Source organism: Trichoplax adhaerens, genomic scaffold, assembly GCF_000150275.1.
Source record: "Trichoplax adhaerens TRIADscaffold_6 genomic scaffold, whole genome shotgun sequence".
Taxonomy (NCBI): Eukaryota; Metazoa; Placozoa; class Uniplacotomia; order Trichoplacea; family Trichoplacidae; genus Trichoplax; species Trichoplax adhaerens.
The window spans coordinates 1,119,187-1,137,373 of NW_002060948.1; the positions used below are offsets into that span (position 1 = coordinate 1,119,187).

An 18,187-nucleotide genomic window follows, 5' to 3' on the forward strand; every position below is an offset into this window, starting at 1 on the left:
TAAAACACTAGAAATTATCGATAACTAATCCATAATAGTTATACATGTTGCTCATATAGTATCACCAATATCCATTAGCTCGTCGATATAGTTTGAAATCCCTATTTCATATTGAACAAATTGGACCCGGATAACTGTAAGATCGAAAATATTTATGCTCCAAGAAAATTTACAGCATTAAATAATGGAATTATTACTATGGAAATATTATCAAACCACTCAGGTAAAATCTGTTCGGAGTAACTTGATGGTCAGATAGCATCATTGCCTAGCTATGCTAACGAGCCGTAGAAATTTATTTACCTGCTACTATAGATTAAATTACATTACATCAAATAACTTGACAGGAAAGGTTATACTGTACTGAAAAGCATTTATTAGGAAGAAAAATAAACAAAATGAATCACGATTATGATAATCTGTCTCACATGATCTATTTTCTATACAAACCCTAAAAAGTCATTGTAGATCAAGCTATTTTGTTGACAATATGATCTATATATATTTATTCCATCGTCTCTTATAATTTATCCTTCATATTCATTAATTATATACACTAACAGAATATAATTTCCTATTGTCGTGTTACTGCTTTAATCTATATTCAATGTATTGAACTCACTTGCCTTCTCAATTATAAAATACAATGTTGACTTTATGATCATTCCTTAAGTACTACTTAGTTTATAATCTATGACTTTACTTACTTTAAGTTTATCGTGAACGAATGAAATTTATATACCAGCCGATATAAAATATGGCAAATAATCCTCAGTTTAAGCTGGGAATCTTACATTGCAATTCGACCATAGCTAACGCAATTTTTGCCATTTTATCCATAATTGGTCAACTAGGGCAGAGTATTACCTTGCCGTTATGGATCGATTCCACGATTGATAACTCATCATTTGAAAACACTGACGGAAATTCTACCGAGTTAAAAATGGATAGCTACTTCGTTTTAACGTTCTCCTTATCAGTATTCTTTCTTTTCTTTGGATCTATCACGTTATTTCTCAAAGTTACACGTCCAGAAGAAATTAATCCACTCGGAAAACTGTTTCCTAGCAAATATATCTTGCTAGTTGCATCACTGTCTGCTCTAGATGGTTTATTGATAGTTTATTCGAGTAGCGGCACAAGAACACCACCTCATCTGCAAGCGATTCTACAGACTGTTGTTATACCCTTGACAATACTCTTCAGGTTAGACTTAGACAATTTATCCACTGTAATTGACTATAACATAATTTTAAAATGAGTACCATAGGTATATTCCAAACTCTAGTACTAAAGTTATAGCATACTACGTAATCCATGCCTATTATAAATTTCAAGAAAGATTAATAAGATTTCATCCTCTATTTTTAATTTATCATTTATCAATTAATTATTTATATTTGATTGTAATTGGTACATCATCATCATCTCGTCAGTAAAATGTGATTATATTCTGTCTAGCTTGCTTGGCTAATTCTTAACTCAATATCTTAAATTACTAGATTTTTCTTTTTACGCAAAAGACCAACGTTACTGAAATTTATCTGTGCTGGTATGGTCTTAGTAGCCCTTTTTGTCTGTTTAATTCCTACCATGTTTACCATTACTTCCAATCATCAACAGAACATATCTGAAGTATCTAATGATCATCCATCATTTATTTGGCCTATTATTTATATAACAGGTTTGGTAAGTACGTTACAGCTTAACAAACATTGCAAATCAAGTATCTAGCGTTAAGATATTTAAGCTTCGCATCATAAGCAGTCAATATTACTAAAAAAATACAGCGGCCTTCATAACACAATCATTTTTCATCATTTAGATTCCAGGCACAATTTCCATTATCTTCATGGAAGCTAGTTTGAAACTAAAGCTCGATCAAGATAAAACCGTTAATATATTTTGGTTTTTAACTTGGGTAAAGTTATATCAGTTGGTTATTATTGTCCTTTGCTTTTGGACGGATTTTCTTCCTCATTGGGGTGATCAACCTAATATTGAGATATTTGCTAAAAGGCACGTTAGCATTAATTCGATGTAGGCTTTGATTTGATCAATTTTTTATATTGTTCAGATAACATAGTTTTGATTCTAGTTCCGATTCTTTTCGTCTGTCTTGCTATTTCTCGACATTATCATCTATACTATAGCATCCAAACAAAATATTTGTAACATAAATAAGATACCATAGTGATTTAGTTTAGTCTTTTAATGTATATCTTGTGGGCAATGTACTAAAGAAGTCTAGGTCACACAATCTTAATCCAAGTTTGTATTGTTCTTTACTTATCTTTCTATCTGACGGTATTATGATCTAATAATGGAATGCTGCCTTGTTTAGCAGTTTTACAAAGAATTTCTTACTCCATGTGTATTTATACGTATAAAATTATTTACTCATAGTTATGTTGAAGGCAATGCATTTAAAGTTTTCTAAAGAAATTTAGCTTTAAAGATTTCCTATATTATCATAATATCAATTTAAATATAACTCATAACTACTAAATGAACGGTGCTTATAGTATTTGATGTTTTAAATACAATCTGCAAATCAATCTAATTTGCTTACAAATAATGTATTAAATTGGGTTATCAAATTATAGCTGGGTATTCTCTATATCATGTTTTTTTGGTGGATCAGGTTGTTCTCCATCGCCTGGAGTACGTGGTACTATTTTCATGTTGTGCTATATCTTAAATTTTACATCCAGCCTGCTTTTAATTCAATATTCCGAAGGAGCTGCCCTCGCTGCAATGGTATCGGTAAGTGACCGATTTCAAATATAGATTGCATAGTTATGTCACATTTCGTAGCTAATCATATAGATAATTATAATCTATCTCTTTATTGATTCATCATATACGAGCGTACAAAACACCAAACTTCTAATTTTCATTTTTAGTCTGTTGTGACTCCGTTAAACTTTTTGTTTTGGACCTTATTTAATGAACGACCATTCCAGTGGCATCCTCATCTATCAACTTCCTTATGGTTTAGTATTGGAGGTTTATGTCTTATGTTTCCAGCTATTCTGATATATAACTTCGGGTAAGAAACAAAATTATATACTTTATAAGTGAAAATTAGTAAGAATTTGTAAATTATTGGACCGAGATTTAACGAAGTTGTTTTATTCTCATACATAATTCCCAAGTTTGATACTATGGCTTTGTTAAAAGTATCTAATTTTTTGTATTTTAATTTATTAACTACAAATAGTGAAAAGGAGAAAGTCGTAGAAGATCATCAACCGGAAGAAAGAAAGCACCTTTTGGAACAAGAATTGCGAGATTTATCAAATGCAGAACAATATTAGGAATTACAAAAACAAAGTTATCTTTATTTGTATTATGATCAAGCCTTTCTAATATCTGTAATATTTTATTTTCGAATGTTTAACCATAATACTAATGGTGAATTTCACAAAGCTGATAATAGTCTAGACTATTTTAATTATAAACACTAAAATGGATATCATTTTACAATAATATCCCAATGACAAGATAAAAATTTTTATATAAATTTACTACGCACTTGTATATTTAAGATGAGATATTCGAAGTAAGATATTGTTATTCTATTAAATTATGCCCTCATGCGATTGCTTCATTGTTTTAAATTAGCATCTAGGCTACTTTCCCCTTATATTGAAAGAAATCGGAGTAGACCATTTTTATCTCCATCAATTATCTAATTAAGCTCATGCCAGCTGTTTTACGCGATTAATATAATAATCTGCGACTATTAATATCCAGCTTGAAAAGATAATCATCTCATATAAATTCATGATTTCTACTTAATTAGTATGAAATAAGAATGCTCAATTATACGTTCGGACACTATATGCTGTAGATATGTCCGTAGCAGATTAGCGACTCGTTCACTTTACTGTGACAGCAAAAATTCTTATAAAAGCTGTTGCTACTACTTCTGTACGTGCCTAAGCAATAAAGTAGTAATTATCTATCAGCACTTTTCCGCGTATTTATTACAAATATCTGACATATTTGATATAATACAAGGCTGTTGTACCGCATTTATACTCATTTTAACGCCATCTCTAACTTTTTTTTGCATCTACAAGCGGCTAATGGAACAATTATTGATTGGCCTATAACATAAGGTTTTACTACAAAATTTGAAATTATATTGAAGCATCTTTATATAGATTCTTTTATCAGAAGCTCTTGACTGTAACAAATTGAGGGAATATATTCATCTTTCGATTAGCCCTTGACTGTAGATATGCAGATAGAGTATTCAGCAGTTAGGTTAAAACCTTATACTACATAATAATTGTAGATCTCTATAGTATTTAGGATCGTTTTGAATGCAGTCTCTGTATAGTTTCTTTCTGTAGAAGCTTTTAAATGCAACAAATCAATTAGGCTAGTATTCCTTTAATAGAGTACAAGATCTTTTCCATATGAACCTTTCTAGTATCTATTGAATGTAGGCATACAGATAGAGTATCTAGACATTCGGTTAAAATAATTATAATTAATTATACTTTCACGTACACAATAATTCTCTCTGTAGAAGCTGTTGACTGTAACAAATTATTTTGCCTATAATTCCTTTAATAGAGTATAAGATCTTTTTGCGTATTGATGCTTCTAGTATCTCTTAATTATGGGTATACCGATAGAGTATCCCAGCCATTCACTTCAAATAATTAATTATATTTATGCTACATAATAATTGAAGATATTTTAGTAGTGTTTGAGTTAGTTTTGAATGCAACTTCCCGACAAACTCTTTTTGCAGATGTTGCTATCTGTAAGAGCTTGATTAATCTATTATTCTCTTAATATAAAATAAAATCTTTCTACAATGCTGGAGTATTTTATTGCAATTCTGATACCGATCTATAGTATTAGAGTATTCTATTGCGATCTTTGAGCAGATTCTTTGTCCACAAGCTGTAATATAGATCCAAAATCAATAATAAATATTTCTGATCGGACAGACAGACAAATGTCCACTTGGGCCTCAGGCTACGCGGGCGCAGTGCTAACCTAATTCTACAAGTCAACCCTCCATGGCCTCCATGGCTACAGCTTGGAGAAATTTCGAGCATATTAATTTAATCTCATTAGAGTCGCAAACGAATATTTATGGCTCAGCAGTGTTATCTTTAAATAGAAATATAAATAAAAAAGTTCTTATTGCATCTTTAGACGGTCCAGTTACTTGTGTAAAATATGATAAAACGCGAGGAAACCAACTTAAATGTATATGTGATGAAATGCCATTACCAAGCACTGTCTCATCGTGTAAGTGATATTGCAAGATGTTGAATTTCTCAATGTTTTTTTCCACAGTTCATCTATTAGTCAATGCTTTATGCAGTAAGTAGGCATTGCGTTACAGGATATAATGCTGTTGTAACTAGAGAACTAATCTATAGAATTTTGATGTGTTAGCTATGTTTGAGGTGGTTGCTATTGATTCATTCAATAAATATAATGCTCAAAATCAAGTTGTCATAACATTGGTCTTAATGCCTGGAAGTGTAGAGATGGAGGATATTGATATTAATACACCTGAAAAAATTCGTCCACTTCAACCTCTTCTTGCTATTTATGTAGCACACAGTGATAAATCAAGTGATCTAAAGATGGAAGAATTAGCTAGTATGACTGAATATTCTTAAAAATAATCGTCATTCATTTCACGAATAAATACTCGTATTTCATAGCATTGCCTACAAACTTGCGAGAGATTGACGCGAAACTCTCGTCAGCTTTGCGATCTTCTTCATTGATAATTGTTAGGCTTGTATTTTTCATTCATAGATTGATTTATTATTCTTAGGTACAGGCCAAAAATTAGGTTTATCCTTTACACCTCTACACCTCAATCATATTTGGTAAGTTGACAATTCGAGCATACCGTATGAAACCCTCGTATATTGTAAACACATTAATTAGACTATCATAGAGAATTTACATTGCTTCCTAGTAAACAATTAAGGATAGAGGTATTGAATAACGTAATCATAATCTCATAGATCAGTTGGAAAGTAATGACATTGCCATAATTCTTTGTTCGAATAATTGTAACTTAAACATACAAGGTCTAACCGTAATATTGGAAATATCTAGCATTTGTAGGGATGGAGTGAAAGAGATTGCCATCCTATTATCAGATGTTAACAAAGCAGTCCATGTTTTTGTAAAGGTTAGCATCTAGCTGTAAAATTGTTCAATGGTTTTGTACTACATTAATCACTAATTTATATTAAGGATCCTAATGGGGACTTTGATAAATCAACATTAGCCGCACAACTTCCAGAATTTCAAAATTTACAAGACGAGTAAAGTTACATTTTTAATTTGATCTATTCAATGTAGTTTTTGTAATAACGCACGTAAAGGTTTTAAATTTCAGTAATTTTATCATTAAATTAAGATGATTAATAGTTTATTTTAATTTATTACAAGCGTCCTTTGGATCGATTCGCAGCATACATCGCAGAGAAGGTATACAGCAGTCGGAGGCCAGGATGGATACGTTAAATTTACAATATCGAACTTGCAAACAAATCGTAAGATAAATGGACATTACTATACTTTTAAAGATTAATTACTTTGATTGCGAAATTTAAGGCTGGATTGCACAATGATTCTGAACGATTGATTACAGAACAAATTCAATCTTGGACTATTGAACACCAAGGAGCTATTTCATCTGTTCGCTTGTTTACCTTTGAATCTGAAGCATACTGCGGCTCTAAAATTAAAAGTAATTGTACTACAGTACATTAAAAATAATAGGTATCTACTACGATTAGCGTTAGTAGGTAATATTAGATATTCTTTACTTTTTTAAAAGGTTCGCTGCAAGATTATTCAAATAAAAGCCAAAATAATGAAGAATCTTGTCGATACTCGCTGTTGGTCGCATGCTCGACCGACGTAAGCGTAGTCTACGAGTGCGTAAAACTCTATTTCACTTGAAATGCATAGTAACTTTAAAATAGTAAACTGATCAAAGTACATGTACTATTGTCTCTTTTTCGTCTGAATGATTTAAATTTTCATCTTAACAGAGATGTTTGTTCAGAAGGTTTTAATCTACCATTGGTATTGCCAGGATCCAATGAATATGATTGTATTTTGTGTAGTTATATTGCTGATATTGATTGGGATGGTAAGAATGAAATTATACTTGGTAGCTACGGGCAGGTATATCATACTCAAATATAACTTTAAAGCATTAGAATATTTTAATTCATCGAATAGATTATTTTTGAAATTGAGGGCATATTAAGATTATTTTTTGTACGTTATTAACTAGGAACTCTTGGTTTATAAACGTTTAGATAATTATTTTAATTTAAGTAAAGACGGTGAGAAAGTGCTGATTTCATTTTTTAAAATACAGCGCACTTCGTAACAGTAAATTGAATGGTTAGATATTATTATAATTGTAGTAGGTAAAACTGCGAAAACAGACGGTATTGTTTAGAAATTGATACATGGTGATGATAATAATTCTAAATATTTATACCTGAAGATACCGATGAGACTTTGATGGAAAAGGCTCGCTCCCCGTATAAATCTTTGGACTTAATATATCAACATAGTTTCTCTGAGCCGATTTATTCGTGTTGTTATATCGACTTAACTGGTGACGGCGTTTGCGAGTTAGTCGTTACGACATTTCGCGCTCTTCATGTTCTACAGGTAACGAGCCTAAGGGTTGGTATATGCCTGTATCTATACTATACTAATAATACCTTTTCTAGATGGGTTACTGCAGTAAATGAATTTGCAGATTTAGCATTTAAGTAGCAAATTACACCATACAATATGTTAAATCAATCTTATATCGTATCATTGTTGTCTATTATTTTAAACAGCATAATTTGGAGTCAGTTTCGCAAAAGTGCTCAGAAAGAACAGCATTGTTACTGGAGGGAAGAATTGATTGGGATATCTAATCGCAGATATTAAGTTTCACGCCTTAAAATTTGTCTGCTGGTATCTTTAACTTGTCTTATTTAATTGTATATAAATATCTCAGATAATAAGTGAAACATGAAATAGTTAATAGGAAACGGTGTTAAGTTGTTATTTAATAAAAACTGAATATCCGCTATTTCAACCAACACCGTTAACTCAGACAATCCCGTACTACAATGATATAATTTTATTTCCTTATTGTCAAAGTTATTCATTGTCAACATCATTCCTGCAATAGTTACAGAACCACAATAGTATTATTGAAGACCATGATATACCGCACTAGTGTGATACCCTTCAAAAATAAAAATGTCTAAGGAATTTTTTAAATTACGGATTCAGAGTATCCTGTATTAGTTGGACAATTTTCTAGTCGTAAAATTACGTCATGATACTCATAAATAAGACTGTAACTACAATATAACAATTAACTATTGGATTAAAAATGATTATAATACACAATTTGTAAGGATTATGATAAAATAAACTATACTAGATTTCTTTCTCTTGGTAAGCTGTACAATATGAAATAAGAGAACATAAACAGAGACATAACAATGTTCAGTCTATTCTGTATTACAACTTCATTCTATCTACATAAAAGCATAATAAGCATGAAATATTTTTTAAAGCAATGTGTAGAAATACATTATGGTCTTAATTTATGCCAAAATGAAGGTTTGCAAACAATGTTAGCATGTATCCGAGCATATTATCATACAAGCATATCTTACAATTCAAAGCCCTTGTAGTATAACGTATTTGCTACCATAAGACTGATGAGTTCATAATTTAAGTTGAATTATATTACTTTGATGACTAGCAATAGTCGCCTATTTCAGTTTATCCTGATTCCATTTTCTCTTCACTATCGAGAAAATTTTGGATTATATTTTGTACTCGACGTAATGCAATTTCGTTGCTACTGCTGCATGAATCCCTGTCGAAAGGTGGATTAACCATTACAATTCCGACAATACATACACCATCTCCATCCAATTGGAAGGGTATTCGACTCTGACCTAACCAATCTACTAATCGATTTTTTCGTTGTTTAACGGTTTGATGATCGTATTTATCCACCTCTTGATCCTTTATTGTTAATATCTGTTGTAACTGGTTAGCTAATGGAGCATAATCTTGATCATCAAGCAATGTTATATTGACAATGGCATGGCCCATAATCAACTTGATCTGTTGCTGCTGATCGAGTAGATTATCGAATAGTATGATACTAAGTGATTCTGGGTCAATGGTATAAACACATCCAGTTCTCGAGCTACCATCGATCAATTGCAATTTAACTTTCTTATGCAAATAAGGGATTATGTCAGGTAAAGTTAAGCATGGTGATTTCTCGTCCATCTTTGAAGCAGGTCGAGGTCTTGCTGTTGCTCATCACACCTTGCATCCTGTATTACTATAGAAGACAGTATGAATCGTGAGGGCTGTACGAGCACCCCAGTCAAGGCACGCTAGCATCGAGCGGATCGATACTCGCTGTACTGTACTGTACCGTACCGAACCGTGACCGAGCAAAGAGATGACTCTAGTACCGCATCAATCAAAACTCCGTTACGACCACGTCTACCTTACTACTGAAATAGTATAACGTAAGTGAGTATATAGTAGTAAAATAGAGCAGGCCCGCAGAGACTATATAGCAGTAAGCGGAGCGTGTATTTGGCGCTAGATACTCAAGACTCCCTAACTTTAGAATTGCCAAGGTTACAAGCTACTTCCAATATTGCTTTTAGCAACAAATTATCATCTAGACACATCTAATATAGTTGTTTACACCCAAATTCATAGGTAGAATACATTAATGATCATTTTAGCTAATTCGATGACTTTTTGTTGTACTAGTACCGGCAGTCAAGATCAAGATTAATAAGTATTGAAGGTTCACCAAGATCTCGTGCAAGCCAAAGCATAACGATCAAGATTTAAATTATATACTGTGGTTTACTCCGGTTGGACATCGACATACCTGATGGTAGCCCTCGTGCATTAAATTGTTGAGATTGCTTGTTGTGCATTATCCTGGTACGACCTATCTGCAATCGCTGAAATTTGGGTAGTTCATCTACAGTATTATATCTTTGCATTGATGGAGAAATTTCAAGAGTACTTAATTCAAGAGGTTTGAAAGATAGCTAACCTGTTCCATAATTACAATTAAAAGCTACATACAGATAAAGGAGTCAAAGTGATCGTGCATATTCAACTTGGAATTACCGAATAATATTGAATGAAAGTTCATGCTGTTATATGTTATATCTACTTAGCTACCTCCTACTGCTTATTACGTACCCGATTTTATCAGTTCGGAACAAGCCCAGTATTTGATGCAAAAGGTAAATTAGTAAAGTGCTAATTTTAGTGTAACGATATGATCTACAGTACTGTATGCAAGTACTGAAAACTGCTCTATTAAGCTCAGCTAAAATCAATTAAGATTAGAATTTACTTCAAAAATGATAGATATCAATGCATACAGTACTACTTACAGTCAGCATTATATTTATATGATAGAGATATATAATGTTCTATGGAACACTCTGCTCAGCTCAGCTAGCATCAATTAAATGATAATGATCAATGTCCAAGGCTATTTGATGCTCAATTTAAGCTTAGCTTGCCTAAATTAACAGATAATGATCAACGCTAGATATCAATGCATATTATTTACTATTAGTATTACGTTTATATATATATAAGTGCATTGCTACTGTATTTACTGTAATGCTCCATTAATCTCAGCTCCCATCAATTAAATGACTATGATCAACTTCAAAGTTATACATGTAGATATCGATGCATAATTATAATATTCACAGTTATTGTTATGTTTGGACACCAACTATGTCATTAACATATTATCAGGTGTGATCTCTTTAGTAATACTAATATTATTGAAAATGTTTGCGTTCTCTCAGATTTATGACGCACCGAAACCCAAATGGACTAAATTATCTCATCGAAGATTGCAAAATTGGGGTTGGTAGATTCTACATACACTAAAATATTTACTGTACATAGAGTTAGAGTACTTGCTCCTTAGCTGCTCATGATATGATTAGTTACAGTATGCTAACTAATGTAATGATAACTTAATTAGCCATAGATTTATCATACAGATATTACTAACTAAGTAATGATTATATGGGTATGCTGCTTTGTAGCTTCTTTAAATTATTTAAAATGTATACGTTCTAATGCATTATTACTCAAATTTTAAATTATTTTTTACATGACAATGAAACTGCAGGAGGAATACCTCATCCAAAGGTATACTGTACACGTGCATAAAAAATTATTCATACATGATCAGAAATACATTAAACCTTTAGTGATGATTTAGAATTTAAGTTAATATAAATTATAATAGTATGGTGCTGGTTAAATAGATATTACAGGTAATATTGATATCAAGTCTTTTAGTATATCATTATAATCCCAAATGGATAAAAATTCTACTTCATGAAAACTTTATTGCATGTACTGTACAATAGCAATCTCTAGCAAGAAAGCTCTTACGTGTACCTTATCGTCTATATACTTTTCACATCGTAATGGTATGCTTTAGAACCTAAAAGTCCACTAGTTCGGTCAAGATAACGTGTTTCGATTTGTTAACGAGCTAATTTACTGCATAGTAACCAAAAAATACGCATGTTTTGCCTTATAAAGGGAACAGTGTTCTGCACTTTTAACAATAAGTATGCTCCTTCTACGCTAGTTCATAACTTCTCACACTTAATGCTTCGAAATTGCATTTAATTACACGTATAATTTATTCCATAATTAGGGAATGATTCAAGAGGCTTTGCCAAATGTAAGTGTAGCTATATATCAATCTTGAAAGTCGATAATGTCACTTATCATTTTGGTAAAATATCAAACAATTTATCGCCAGTGGCTTGAAGCACCAGCACAGAAACTTTCTGAGCATGGAATATTTGGCAGCAAAATACCAAATCATGTATTAGTGAATGAGTATCAACCAGGCGAGGGTATTATGGTAAGCTGGATTAAATACAGAATACGATACCTTAATTTCAAATGGATTTGTAATAAAACTACATTAAATGACACTTACGACATAAGCCTATTTTATTAGCCTCATGAAGATGGACCTTTATTTTATCCTACTATTGCAACCATCAACCTTGGAAGCCATATCTTCTTGGACTTTTACCATCATTTGGAAAATTCTAATGATAGTAAGGTATGTTGAATAAATCGTTATTACTTAATAAGAGGTTACAGATTGGAAGCGCAAGATAAACTTATGTGGCATGACTATTATCTATGAAGTAATAAATCATTTTCTGACAAGTAGGGTCCTAATCTCTGTTTATAGGATAATGAGGATGGCGATGCAACAAACTTTAAAAAAAGATATTTAGCATCGTTGCTTTTAGAACCTCGAAGCTTACTAATTTTAAAGAATGACCTTTATACCAATTATCTACATGGTATTCAGGAACGAACAACAGATGTAGTGGATGAAAAGGTAGTCAATATTAAATTCTGCCAAAGCAAACTTGGAGACGTTTTAACAAGAAAAACTCGAATATCCCTAACGATAAGACATGTTCCAAAAGTGTTAAAAGTACAGTTATTTAAGAAAAAGTAAACCCCTATGAGTGTCACATAAACCTGCGTAGATCATTAGTTACTATATTCTGTTTATTTTTAAATTTTATTTATTAACACGAGATATATTATATATTTTTGTGGTATAAAAAAGAAGATGGTATAGTCCAGTTCAGCTATAGGTTTATTTCTAATCATTTAATTTATGTAATAAAAATTAGGCGATTGACATTGTCAAACAAATATAAAATTTAATTACTGGTATGATGAAATTTATTTCAATTTTTCATAACCATAGCATAACAATCTTTTTCTACGTATTAATAATATCGGCATAAATTTGATTTAAAGCTATTGCTGTCTAGTATTTACCAATTGATCGTTATTTATTACAATAGACCTATTTACTTCAATGCGGAATGAAAATAGACATTAGACTATGTCCAAGTGTATGATTACAATGGAATGATAGAGATGATACTGATTCTATTTATATGATAAGTATTTCATTCTCTATGTTATGACTCATCCTGGTTATTGAATATTATCATTTTAATTTGGTAACGCTATCGACAAACTCACATTTTAACCAGTTATGATTCTGTGTATTTGTATTAATACCCTACAGTTTATGTTGTATGATCGATATCATAGGAAGAGCATTTGAATTATAAATCTAAAGGTCCAAGCGAAAGTGGAACGCAAATGGTTCGATTTATTCCCATAATTTAGTGCTACGGTATAGCCACAGGAAATGATTAATATCAACTTAATGAGAATGATCTCGTTCAAGTTGTAAGCTCAGCATACTATGAAATCCAAATAATAGCTGTTACAAGTTTTATACAAATCAGACGTGAACAATTTCTATCCACTAGACTTTATAATATAGTCTATATATTAAAAAATGCGTCTGCTGCTAATAGTAAGTAATGGCTCTCCTTATTAGAAGTTATACAGTAGGCTAGCCGACAACTTTTTTCGCAGGCCTATCGTCTACGTGATATATTAGATATTCTCCGATATTGAATCAACCGCATGACAGTCGCAAGAAAGCCCCTTCTATTTGTATATAAATTAGACACAAGGATTATTTTTATACGATAATCTAAAATTCCATAATTTTAGCATGATTAACGAGCGAATTTACATAAATTATATCTGCTAAATGCTAAAATTAATTATAGAATTATCATGATAAAAATAGATCGCAGATACCCTTAGGGTAATTGTTTCCAATAGAAAACTTGTGGTATATTTGTTATTATAATAATATAAAGTTGTTAACATATTTATAGCGCATTTATACTTTAGATCAGTCACCATAGGCTTTTAAGATATTCAATGGCGTAGTCATCAACTCAACAAAGTCTGAGTATAAATTGTTTACCATCCATAACTTTTTCTTTGCAAATTATTACCAATAAGCCTCGATTGCTGATAATAGGGCTCCCCGTGGAGAAGTGAAATTTTAAGGAGCACTGATTAATAATCAATATCGAATGTGCTAACTGACGTCTAACCAATATTAAAATAAGTTTAACGGGAAAAAGTAAAGCATGATATAAATCATTTATGAATCTGTTTTAAATTAGATACAGAAAAGTTATGAAATAAAAATACCATTTAGTTAATCGCACTATTATCATTAATGTTATTCAAATTTGGATACAGACAATGATTTCAATCAGTATTGAATTCGCACTTTTATTCACCACTTATTTAATAGCTATTAGCTATAATTCAAGCACCGTTTTCTCTATTCTTTACTACTACCCATTTTAAAAGCATGATGATAAAGATATTCCCATCTCTACATATACAATTATAGATTGCGTTAATCTAAGATCGACATTCTTAAATTTGACAACTGTCGACTGGGCAATCAAAGCGATAGAGACAATGAACGACTTATTAAATTGTATCTTAATTAGAATAAATAAACGAGTCATCATCATAAATTCATTAACAATTGTAAAAACTCAAGACAATAAATTAGAATATAATTAGGTCGGAAAAATTCAATTTATTACCGCACTTAAATTTATATTCTTTATTCAACATTGTATCACTCTCTTTGATGATGAATAGCAATCCATGACGCAAAGTCTTGACCCTTCTTTACATCTCTATTGCTATTTTTCTCGTATTATCAAAATAAACAATAATTTTTCTTCTATTCTTTATGACGGACATCTAAAGCAACATTAATCATTTATTGACATAGCTTACATCCCTTGTAACTAACGAGATCTTTCTTCGGTATCTTGCGAGATGCTTATTTTTACAAGTGACTTTATTCCAAATAACAAACTGTAGCTTATCATCGAGATTTAACTTGAACAGGGCTGAAAATTTTATGTTACTATATCCATTATAACAGAGTTGGTACAATCTTTATTTGCTGTTTAATTAATGAAGTTGAACTAGAAGGTAAGTAGTTTAACGATGAACCTGAACAATAAATAGCAAGAAACTGATTAGAAAGAGGATAATTATATTGTATGATGGCTAGAATGTTAAACTTTTTTCGAGTATAAACATGAAATTTTCCTATCCATTTCAAGTATTAAGACCGAGCTAAAGTTAATTCATTCTATATGCACCCTAGTAATTTGTTAGATTCAAGTTTGTTATAAAGGAGGCAATGAGAAAAATATGATAATGGTATACGATTACTCTAATTCGAAAACTTGATGAGTAACAATATCGCCCAAAATAGAGTAAGCTTAAGGTATAGTTCGCCTTAAACTCTCTTTTTATATTTATATCTATCTGGACTTACAAATGCTAGTAAAGGTGTCATAGATGGCATTAGGAGTCCTACCGTTTTTTCTATTTTCCTTATTTAACGATAATTAAGAACAATCAATTTATTTAGCACCCTTCTACTTCACAGTTAATTTGTTTATCTTGAGCATACGTGGCGTCGTATATAGTGTTAGAAAATATTCGAGTCTCTTAATATTTCCCTTCCTAATCCACCTTCATTATTAAGGAGACAAATCTCTTCATTTTCATCTTTATCATAAGTAAATTAGATCGAAATCAAAGAGCAGATCTAAGATCGTATAAAGTATTTATCAATTTAAGTAAAATCGCAGCATTATCCATAATTGTGGCAGAGCATGATAAAGTTATTCACTGTATTAACTATCTCACAATTAGCGATGGTCAATAAAATTAATTAGTAATATCCGAAGTTGTAGTCAATAAAAGTGCTTATAATCCAACCTGATTACGTACACCTTTCAATCGGTGATGGTAATAATCAATTCAATATATTAAGAAAGTCTTTACGGAATGCTTTTGTAATCTCGTCTAATGTGGATTATCCTATTCAGCGATTGAGACCTTCGATAAAAATCTGTTAGCAAAGTCCAATATAATTAGATTCTCTGTTGATGAAATATTTTCTCATCATCGAACGTAGTTTTCTATTTAAGTTGCTAAAGAAGTTCCTAATCAGCGCCTGCGATCTTTCATGAAATCCAATAATAAAAATTTAGTAAAAAAATGTCATAAAATCCTACCGATATTTGATAAAACATAAATCTGCTGCTCAGTAATGGCCACCCATTAAATCCGTTTATTAATAAAGACCTAGTGAAAATATATTAAATCTTATTAGAAGGAATCCAAATCTTCTGCTCATCAATCATTATTTTCGGTAAAAGTTCGTTAATAAAAGCATAATAAAAAGTATCTAAAATCTTGTTTGATAAAAAATTAATTAGTCTTCGGCTAATCAATCTCTACCGTCCGGCAAATCTGTTAATAAAATATCATAAGAAATACGGTACTAAAAAATCTTATTTGATGAAATATTAATCTCGTGCTCATCAATCCTCATCTTCGTTTAATCCGTTATTAGAACTACAGTCAAAAGTACTTAACATTTAATTCATGGAATAGGAATCTCCTGCTCAGTAATAGCAATCTTCCGTCAAATTCGTTAATAAGAGCAAAATGAGAAATACTTAAAAGTCTTATTTGACGGAATATAAATCTACAGCAATAGTAAAAACATATTCGATAGAATATGAATCTCCTGCTCAGTAATTGCCATCTTTCATCAAAATTTATTTGTAAACGCATGACAAAAAATGGTTAAAAATCTTATTTTATCCCTTGATCAGGGATTGCGATCTTGAATACAATCTGCTATTAACACCTGGATAAAAGGGATTTACATTTTCATTCAACAGCATATCTTCTAATCAGTAATTGCGCTGATAAATAATTCTCATTATGTTTATCATTACGGCTAATTTCTACAACATTAATCTCATATGCATTCCATAATTATTTTATTAACCTTCACTCCTAATTGGATAGTTATTCCCGGAGCTTTAACTACAGTATTTATTTTAAAATAGGTCTGGTTATCTTGTCATATTTGCGGCTAAAATTGATTGTTTCAAGCGGATTATCATCAATACTTTGGCGTTTATATTTGGTCTACACATCGATTGATCCCTTTTATTTATAGGCTTTTAATACTATGCTGTATTAATATCGCTTTCCAGTTCATATATCTTTAATTTATATACCTATATAGGTAAGAAATTGAAGGTATTTTAAATGAGATAGTATAACTACTCAGGCTAGACTATTTGTGCCATTTTGAAACATAAATCTTTCGTTTGATTGAGTAAATTAATATGACAGCTGTTACTGTAAAAAATGAGCTCCAATTCGACTTATTAATCTCGAAATAACTATATTAAATTAGATATAGAATTATGTAGACCAGATAGAACAGTTTCTGTAAAAATTAAAATTGGATATCTCGAATTAGTTGTCTTTGAGTCAAATATTAAAGGAGTGAATAATGGAAATTAACGTGCCTGAACAGCATGATATACCGTTTGTTTGGTCAATTTCTTACCCTAAATTATACTCACGAAGAATGGCCTATTAATCCATTCGTTGATGGTTAATGCATTCTGGTATGGCTATAAATTTGCCTTTCGAAATGAATTATTATGTGCAAGGCAAGATTTTTTCTTTAAGACCTCTACCAATGCGTGAATTATTTTTCTTATTTTTAATTCACAGCTAGCCTAAAAGTGTGTAGAATTGATGAATAGCATCCTGCTAGGGTAATTAGCCTCTACCCAAACTAGGTGCTTCTCTCTGTAGGGGTACTGTTATTGTATTCAAGCTGAATAAGCGCCATTTTACACTAGAAAAATGAGGCGTTAGCATGATTTAGCTCCAGTAAAGAGTACTGCTGAGATCTCAATATGGTTTACCTGACCGATTTTCGCCACAATTTGAGCAGAGTCCTTAACTCTCCATTGATCACTATTACTTTCTTGAAATATTTAGTAGCCTCTACCATAAAACAGTTCAAACCTTGTTTACTATTTCAGCAATAACGACGCAAATTATATCCGTCTTGTGGCGAAATAACGTTAAATTCTGTGAGTATTTCCTTAAAAAATATTATTTATGAAGTAAAACCATCCCAATACTAGCCCATAAACTGGTTTTAAGGAGGATAAATATGCTATAAATACTTGTTAAATAGTAATAAGAGTAAATTAAACTAGAGATCGTTCATTATTCTAGTAGCAATAAGGTAATTATCCTTAAAAATCAGCTA

At 31.2% G+C, this 18,187-nt stretch overlaps 4 protein-coding genes across 4 annotated transcripts; 3 read left to right on the top strand and 1 right to left on the bottom strand.

Moving 5' to 3' along the window:
- Positions 1-757: 757 nt before the first annotated feature.
- Positions 758-3,320, top strand: TRIADDRAFT_57188 (uncharacterized protein; the record flags this gene model as incomplete). The annotated part of the gene is made up of 6 exons (XM_002113204.1): positions 758-1,206; positions 1,503-1,689; positions 1,826-2,040; positions 2,607-2,766; positions 2,907-3,052; positions 3,224-3,320. The coding sequence occupies 6 exons, from the start codon at positions 758-760 to the stop codon at positions 3,318-3,320; spliced, it is 1,254 nt and encodes a 417-aa protein (XP_002113240.1).
- Positions 3,321-5,054: 1,734 nt separating this feature from the next.
- Positions 5,055-7,952, top strand: TRIADDRAFT_57189 (uncharacterized protein; the record flags this gene model as incomplete). Its single annotated transcript, XM_002113205.1, has 10 exons — positions 5,055-5,280; positions 5,431-5,640; positions 5,822-5,876; positions 6,112-6,187; positions 6,451-6,489; positions 6,842-6,924; positions 7,059-7,194; positions 7,307-7,358; positions 7,526-7,695; positions 7,872-7,952. The coding sequence occupies 10 exons, from the start codon at positions 5,055-5,057 to the stop codon at positions 7,950-7,952; spliced, it is 1,128 nt and encodes a 375-aa protein (XP_002113241.1).
- Positions 7,953-8,817: 865 nt separating this feature from the next.
- On the bottom strand, positions 8,818-9,339 carry TRIADDRAFT_57190 (uncharacterized protein; the record flags this gene model as incomplete). The annotated part of the gene is made up of 1 exon (XM_002113564.1): positions 8,818-9,339. One exon carries the CDS (start codon positions 9,337-9,339, stop codon positions 8,818-8,820), a length of 522 nt encoding a protein of 173 aa, XP_002113600.1.
- A 745-nt stretch (positions 9,340-10,084) lies between these two features.
- TRIADDRAFT_57191 (uncharacterized protein) lies at positions 10,085-12,616 on the top strand (the record flags this gene model as incomplete). Its single annotated transcript, XM_002113206.1, has 8 exons — positions 10,085-10,117; positions 10,263-10,331; positions 10,914-10,974; positions 11,246-11,265; positions 11,786-11,812; positions 11,894-11,998; positions 12,098-12,205; positions 12,341-12,616. 8 exons carry the CDS (start codon positions 10,085-10,087, stop codon positions 12,614-12,616), a joined length of 699 nt encoding a protein of 232 aa, XP_002113242.1.
- Positions 12,617-18,187: the final 5,571 nt, after the last annotated feature.